At 36.4% G+C, this 8,684-nt stretch overlaps 1 protein-coding gene across 11 annotated transcripts in view; it reads left to right on the plus strand.

The window, feature by feature from the left end:
• Positions 1-8,684, plus strand: part of PHLDB2 (pleckstrin homology like domain family B member 2) — a 203,717-nt gene extending 195,033 nt beyond the window's left edge. For 7 of the 11 annotated variants that reach the window (XM_069475080.1, XM_069475082.1, XM_069475085.1 and 4 more), the window contains 3 exons: positions 2,000-2,219; positions 5,886-5,971; positions 6,589-8,427. In XM_069475080.1, coding sequence (XP_069331181.1) covers positions 2,000-2,219; positions 5,886-5,971; positions 6,589-6,729 — 447 coding nt within the window. In that variant the 3' untranslated portion in view covers positions 6,730-8,427. Of the gene's footprint in view, positions 1-1,999; positions 2,220-5,885; positions 5,972-6,588 lie in introns of all 11 variants that reach the window. The other 4 variants (XM_069475089.1, XM_069475090.1, XM_069475088.1 and 1 more) reach the window with 1 other exon arrangement.

Raw genomic sequence — 8,684 nt, forward strand, 5'->3', positions numbered from 1 at the left:
CAGACATTCTGTGTCGGGATGCACTTTGCATGGGAGGGTTAAGAGACGGGTGTGCATTAGTGTGCAAAACATATGAGTTTAATTTCAAAACCCTTAGGGAACTACCAACCAAATGACACTTAGCTCTAGTCATGCGTGGAACATTTTTCTGAGAGAGGCATTTATTCTTCCACCCATTCTTTGGGGTACATTTTAAAAGGAGAATATTTTGTGAGCAGCTTTGAAAAATGCAACTGGATTTGCTGCTGAAAACACATACCACACCCAAACTAAGACCTTTGGTTGAGGAAGGGAAGAGGTTCCATTAAGGCATCTTTTAGGAACAGACATTCCAGAACAGGATAATTTTACCAGCCCAGTGTCTTGGTGGTGGTTGTACTAGTTTGGTTTTTTTTCTAACCATTATATTGTCACATGTGTCCCCTTTGCTACACCAGTCCTCAACACCTATGCACAGGATTCCTGAATTCAAGCAAAATTGGGAGAAATAACCCATTTTGTTTAACTCCTTATCTTGGTCATAGAGTTTGGACCTCTGTTCATGTCATGATAACTGCTTATGTAATATATGTTTTCTGAGGAGCTAAAATAAAGTTTTGTTAAACTAAAATTACCATGTAACTTAAAGCTCAAATCAGTTGTATCAAGGCAAAGGCAAAAGGTATCATTTCCTTTATTCTTTACGGTTGCTGGTAGTTCGATATTACAGCAGTTGGGAACCATCTTTAAGACTGTATGTTTTGAGGTATCTGTAAGCCTCTGTCTACTGTCAAAGTACCACAGAATCAAAGGTTAAATACCAAAGGAAAAATAGAAAATAGAACTTGATCATTTTATTTCATTATGCCCAACCTCTGCCAAATTCTGATTTGCAGTGGAGATCATCTGTGCCTGTTTAGTATCTGAAGCCAAAACAAAAGGCACAATTCTATTTCAATCCTGATTATAAGTTTTGCCTCCAAGTATATGATTAAATCATTTCTCCAGGGCAAAGGGGTAGAGTTATTTAACAACATAAAATAAGACACCATTTTAGAAATATCACCCATGGTGATATGTGCTTCCTAGATTAGATGTACCCTTCCCCTAGCTGTTAGTAGCATAAAAGATATCTAAATACATCCCTTTGGCATCTGGTTCTGGAAAGTTCATTGCATTAGGTCCAGAGTTGGTTCCACTTCTTACTTTATTTTAGCCTCACTTTTCTTTTTTTTTTTTTTTATTTCATCTTATTGTTACGGGGGATACAGAATTGCAGGTTACATACGTTGCCCATGTACCGCCTTTCCCCCCAAGTCAGAGCTCCAGGCGTGTCCGTTCCCCAGGTCATGCGCATTGCACCCATCATGTAGGTATATATCCCTCCTCCACCCCTTCCCGAGTCAGCACCTTCAAGTGTTACCATTCCCCAAACGGTGTGCAATGCACTCATGGTGTATAGCCTCACTTTTCAAAACATACATTTCTGCCTTCAATTTCTACCAGAATGTATGTAAGCCACAGCTTTGTGGGATGTTTCAGGGGTAGGGGTGTACTACTAAATAGTGTTCAAAAAATCATGACATGTCTGAGATTACTTAAGGAGAACAATTATTGAGTTGTGGCAGGGACAACTTCAGGAAATTTTACAGTGGAGGAGGCCTCATCTGCAGGGGGCAGCCCAGATAACTTCATGCTTCATTTCCCTGTATTTGCTAAGTTCCTCTTTTGAGCTAAGATAAATAACATTTTTCCATTTTCTCATCCGCCTATCTTAAGGAATTGAATATATTGGCCTGAGTTTATCCACTCCCCACCCACACACATATTATAGTGTCCTTCTCAAAATACTATCCAGTTTTAGACCCCAATGATAAGTGCTTTGTTTATCTTAGTCTTTTGTAATTAGATGGGCATTTTAAACCTTAGGCTTTACAGTTAATTTCTGCTTCTAAACATCTGTGACCTAAAACAAAACAATTAATTAGCTATCGATGGAATGGGGTTTGCACTTTTCCAGGCCCGTCCTTTGACACGCTATCTGCCTGTCCGGAAGGAAGACTTTGATTTGCGGAGCCATGTGGAGACTGCTGGCCACAATATCGATACCTGTTATCACGTATCAATCACAGAGAAGACCTGCCGAGGATTCCTCATCAAAATGGGTGGAAAAATTAAAACTTGGAAAAAACGTTGGTTTGTTTTTGATAGGAACAAGCGAACATTCTCTTATTATGCAGGTGGGTGGATAAAAAAATTTCAATGATATACTCAAATCAGGAACCCTCCCTCTGTTAAAGAGCAAAGGAAACTGAAATTCAGTATAAATAGGTAAGTTGATAAATAATAGAAATAATGGCAATATCAGCTTTATAGATATACATTATTATATATTTAGATTATATAGTCTGATATGTAATATTAGACTATATATGAATTCATATATATGAATTTTCTTTCTAGAAATAATAAACATTATATATTACTTTTAAGAGTGTTCATTAGCCTATTCTAGTTCTGAAATGAACTTGAATCCCTATAAATATTAAATGTAGTCTATTTTTTAGATCATAATATTGTTTTTTAAACCACAAGACTCTGGCCTTTGTAACTGATTGATTGTCACATGTCCTATTTAAGTCACACTCAGTTAGGCAGCCTTAGCTGACAATCATTCAACTATAGTTTATAAGCTAGAATGGTCTTTTAACCTCAGAGACTAAAGCTCATCAGTAAACTAGCAATTCAGTATTAAATAACTGAAATATTTTTGGATGCTTAAATGCTAGATTATAAGAAACATACCCTACTGAATCTTATATAAATACAAGAATATTAGTGTAGCTGGCCTCTTGTTTACTGTGTATGAAACGTGTCCTTTATTAGCACAAGCATAGCTCTACTTTCTTTGCAGCTGCTAGGAAAGAGTGGTGTTGCCCCAGATGTTATGAGGAAACACGGCCTTGATTGACTGTCAATGTTGAAGAGCATCATCAGGAATTGTTATAAAGTGTATCAGTGTCCTAAATGTAAATAACAGTCCAGCCATTTAACCTGTCTAGTGAGGTCAGGCCATGTCTATGAGGAAGGTGTGAGAAACCGGGAAGCCTGTGGGAGAAAGGCCACCCTTGCCCTGGGGCCCCAGGATTGGCTGGCGGTAGGTATTGGGGTGTCTGCCTTTCACTGAGGAGCTCTTTGGGTGGGATGACAGTGACTACGGAACTTAGTGGCCGGAAGCAAACAGCCTGTCCTCTCAGGTCCCCTGCTTTGCCTCTCTCTTTTTTCAGTTAGTACAAGAGGAAAAAAATGCCTATTTAATAAGAAGAAATCCAATTTGGTGTTTGCAAAATGCATACATAAAACTTTGTGGTGTGCTAGTCTTTCCAGAAAACCTCATCTGGAATTTCTCCAACATAAATTTTTAAAAGAACTTCAGACAAAATAGCTTTCTTCTGGTATGCTCCTCTTTCTTCTCTGGGAGCCCGACCTCACTCATGCATCGGCCAGGTGGGCGGCTGGGTGCCCTGGCCGGCTTCTCCAAAGCTGTGTTCTGAGCTTCTGACCCACATGAATGCGTTTTACCAAACGGAAACTTTCGGTGATTGTTTTTTAATTTTTTTTAAATAATAAAACCTTTTTCATATATGAAAGATTACCCAAGAACACTAAAAAAAAAGACAAAAAATATTTCATTCAGCTTTTTAACATTCACATAGATCTACCTGACTGATGAGACCTAGTTGGCCAAACGCTGCCCATTTGGCTCTGTGAGCAGCCGTCACACAGCAGCTTTGCTCCCGCCCTGCCCCGCCCCCCTTGCCCACACACCAACAGGAATAGGTCAATCCCCAGGCAGTCGTCCAGCTTGCACTTCAGGCTGGACTTGACCCCACAGGAGCCCTGCCCCTTCAGCTTGTCAGTGAGGTAAATGGCCATGCGAAGGAACAGAAATGTGAGCACCAAAAGGTAAAGTCCCTGGGCTCTGTGTTCAGGACCCCGGGCTCTGTCCTTGGCGTCTTGCATTTTTACTGGGAACTTTAGGAGAGTCTCTGAAGAAAACTGAGGCACAGAAAATATGTCTGTGAATTGATGGGATAATACTGTTAAGAGAGACAGAATGGATAGCATTATCTCATCAATTTACAATGGCACTATTGATTCTCTTAGCTCACAATGTGGTTGTGAGGCTTATATTTTTCAGAGTTCTTTCTCATATATGAAGTGCCATTCAAACAAAAGTTTCCTTCTGCCTGCTTGAAATACAAGATTTACTTTTATCTCCAGATTTTATTTTACATCTGTTTTCAGAAACCAAGGTATTATTGTATGCTCATGAATTATTGCAGTTCCTTTCCAGCGAATGTTTGAGAAATACACTTTCTCTTTCACAGAAACTGGTTGAAACCCATTGAACACGGTATTAATCAAAGCAGTGTTTCCCAAGGAAGAGCAAAAACAAACGCACAAAAATATGGTCCATGGTCAAATAAGTTAGGGAAATGCTGGATTAAATGCAATTACATAGGTTTATCTCCTGCTGAACTTTTCAGGGCCATTATTTTTCAGACTAGCTTTTTGTTGTTGTTATTGGAAAAAAGAGACATCCACTTAGTAAAAAATTCAAAATGCAGCAAAAGTCTATATAGTAAAAGTAAGTCTCTTTCCCATCACAGAAGTTCTGACCTTCCATTGTTAAAGCCTGAAATGTCTTTTCAGATTTTCTCTATTCATTTTTATATATGTTTTGATATGTATATGTATTCTTTTTTCTTTTATATAGTTGGAACCAAATTATTCACTCTATTCATATCCTATTTCATATGATAGTATTTCGAGGTTTTTTTATTATGAGCATAAACCTTATGAGATATACCTCCATTGTTTCAGTAGCTGTGTGTATTCCATTGTATGGCTGGTCCGTAATTGAGTCAGTGCCCTATTAAAGCTCAAGCGGATCTTCTGCAACCTTGTGCCACAGCAAACACAAATCTGTGTATATTTACTTGAGTAGATATTATACAATAAAGTTTTAGAGTGGAATTGCTGAGTAAGAGGATTTTTTACATTTTTAGTTGTTTGTTTTACAAATTGCATTCCAGAAGGATGTATTATTTCCACTTCCCACAGGGTATGATAGAGCCTCTGTCCCTGCATCTTTATCCATACTTTTAAAATTCTGTAATATGCTCACATGCATTATGAGCCTTGCAAAGTTTAAATTAAAAAATATCTGAAGAACTTACTAGATCACAGAGTGGTGCCATTTGATTAGTGTTTTGGTTGTTTGTTTTTGTTTTGTTTTCTGTTTTGTTTTTATGGTAAATCTGAGGAAATCTTTGGAAACAGTTTAGAAAATGTTGCATTAAAAGGGCAGTAAATTATGGACATGAAGCTCTGCTGAAAACAGGGAAAAAATCAAGCACACTGAACAAGAAATTTGATCGGAAAGAAATATAAGTAAAATATTATTTTAAATTATAAGTCAAAAAACACATTGTCAAGATTTCATTGTAACAGAACTGCCTATTAATATTTCCATTACAAAGACAGTCTTGGAGGTGGGTAAATAATTTGTTTTGGTGCCATTAGTGTTTATACTTTGTATCCTAACCTTACAGTCAGTAGTTCTGGGTTATCTTTTGACTGCTAATTTGCTGAAGAGCCTTGGGCAAAGTCATTCAGTCCCTTTGGTTTGAGGCTAGTAATTTCATGTTTTTTTGTTTTGTTTTGTTTTGTTTTGTTTTTCTATATAGAACTGGGCTAATGCACTAACCCTGGTTATCTGAATTAATCTTAAATAATTTAAATACTATGTAAATATTTTAATGATGATAATTATAATGCAATTACAGTTTTTTCTGTCCCTCAGTAGGGATGAAGTATTTAACAGTCATCTGTCTTTACAGATAAGCATGAAGCTAAATTAAAAGGAGTAATATACTTTCAAGCCATTGAAGAAGTATATTATGATCACCTCAAGAATGCTAATAAGGTAAACATCAGTTTCCTAGATTCCTACAATTTGAATGCATAATGAAGTTGGGAAAAAATATTGGTTATTTTTGGATTCTAAGTAATTTCAATTTGTTTTTCTGGCATAACAGATAGATATGATCGGAATGGTGCAAGAAAGTAGGAAAAATGGGATGGCTGATCTTTTTAAGGGAAAAAAATGCCATGGCAAAGTGAGGAAATACTCTGTACATATTGGTGTGGGAGATCCTGCAAAGTGACTCTGCTAGGGTTCCAGAAAGGCACCGATAATACAGTTAATGAGGGGGATTATGCGCAAGGTCTAAGTAGGGCTATGAATAACAGCTACTACCTATTGAGCACCTGCTATCAGCTAGCTACGTTGCTAGGGCTTTACAAACTAGCTGCTAAGAGAATTGGTGAGCTCTGGTGAGATTTCTTGTGCAGAAAGGCCAAAAAGATGGCCAATCCTGAGAAAGGGGAGCAGTGTGAGTTACAGGAGAGCAAAAGCAATGCCTACATCAATTGTATATATTGAAACTTTTAAAGAGGACGAAGCCTTCACATGTGTCTGTGTTATTTAATGTTCTATTTCAAGATGTTTGTTTTATATACTTTTCCTTCTTTGAATTTTAGAGTCCTAATCCATTACTCACCTTCAGTGTCAAGACGCATGACAGAATCTATTATATGGTGGCCCCATCACCGGAAGCCATGCGGATCTGGATGGATGTTATAGTTACTGGAGCAGAAGGTTACACTCACTTCTTGTTGTAGTGAACTGGGGCAACAGTCCACGTCAGGGCAGACTGCAATAACCTCTTCCAAGAATGAAGCCATATTCAGTCCCAGATGGGAAGACCCAACAGAACCATCCCTTGAACTGTGTACACTCAGAATTCCTTTCATATTAAGAAGAAGTCATTTGTAAAAAAGAATAAAAGAGTTTTAATTCAAAGCCTGATCATAAATAGCAAAAGAATTGAAGTTTCCATGAGAAAGAAAAGACTGTTTTAATAAATAGCATCACTTATAGGAACATTTCTTATAAACTATTTTTCATCAATTGTTGGTTTTGGTGAAATAAACTAAACAGTTTACAAAATGTCTGCATATACTTAGAAATATGGAATTATTTTAGCACCCAAATCATTGGCATTGACATTGTTGATAATCAATTGCCCTTTTTTTTAAAGTAGCATTTTGCTGATGGTTATTTTATAAATATAAACAAACAAGGGCTTGGAGGGGAATATGTTTTAGGAGGAGTTTTGCCTTAATTTTTAAGTATTGCACCAAAGCCAAAGACTTGACATGATGACCTCTGTTTAATAGTAGTAATTGCAATTGATAAACTGCATTTAGTGTTACTCTGTTTTTCAAAATGGAATTTAATGCCATCAAATGCCCAGGAAATTGACTTTGTAGTGTTACCACCGGCACAAGCGACTGTACATATAAAGTAAACCACTTTTTCTGTAAAAGAAGAAAGTGCAAAAAAGCTGTGGGTTTTAGAGAAAAAGCCGTCTTAGACAACAGGTATTCTATCACATTGGGCAATTTTAAATAAAGAGAATGTTCGGTGTTGGGAACTCATTTTCCTGAAGATTTCTCCATTCCTGGCACAGAATAAAGGCAGCCAGTAGCCCATTTCTTTAGATTGTCTGATTTCTTTTTGGTGTAGAGCACACCTGCTAACTGAACCCTCATATGACATAACTATGAAATCATAGCTCTGTTTTCATCAAAGAACAGACCAGTTAAAATACTTATTTACAGAAGTGATATACTTCTATAAAAAGGCAAATGAAGTTCAAATTAACATTCTCTGTAATGTACTATTTTATTATGTATTTTTTTTACAATTAGCCTTTGTTTTTCTGAGTTAAGTTAATTTTTGTTGAATGAAAGGACTTCAGGCAAGTCTCTTTTATTATGGTTTTTCAAGTGCCATTTATTCTAGTTTATCATGTTTTGCATGTTTGTAAGTATGAATGTACTCTTTCCTAAAATGTGGTAAACGAATAGAAGTAGAAAATGATGTGACTTACTAGTACCAGGTGAAACGATTAGATTAGAAGTGTCTCTCTATGAAATTTTGTCAGGCCTCACTGGGTACAAATTTTTTTTTAATTTGTAGTGTATAGTTTGTATACATGTGTACATGTTGCCAATAATAAGATTTTGCAACTGGATGACACAAGATTTTACTTGAACAGTGAAGGAAAAAATCACGAGTGTGGAAGACATTTTTAAAATCTGATTTTGCAGAGACCACCCTTAAACCCTGTAATGATCTAAGGGAGTGAAATACAATTGCTAAAATTTTGTTGGTTAATGTAAAGATATCTTTTCTATACTGTACTTTCTTCATAGGATTGTAAAGGTATTCTAGTAACTTGCATGATGTGGTAAACCTTTTAAATATGTATGTTAAATATGTTGAGTTTGGATTAAAATGTTGACCTGACTTCACATTTGAAAATAAACTTATCTTTCATTTGGAAGCCACCTATCAGTAACATGATGGGAGGATGAATTAATCAGCAAAAGACAATTGGAGAATCTATATGAAGGTTGTTGTGTACTAACATTATGATTTGTAGTCTATAAACTGAAATAATTAGAAGTACTAGAAATACTCCTATCGCTTACAAAATAAGATGAGCCCTGAAAAAATCTGACATCTTGTTGTCTCTTTGCACAGATAGAGTTATTATTGGGGATTGCAA

This window comes from Eulemur rufifrons, chromosome 7 (assembly GCF_041146395.1).
Source record: "Eulemur rufifrons isolate Redbay chromosome 7, OSU_ERuf_1, whole genome shotgun sequence".
Taxonomy (NCBI): domain Eukaryota; kingdom Metazoa; phylum Chordata; class Mammalia; order Primates; family Lemuridae; genus Eulemur; species Eulemur rufifrons.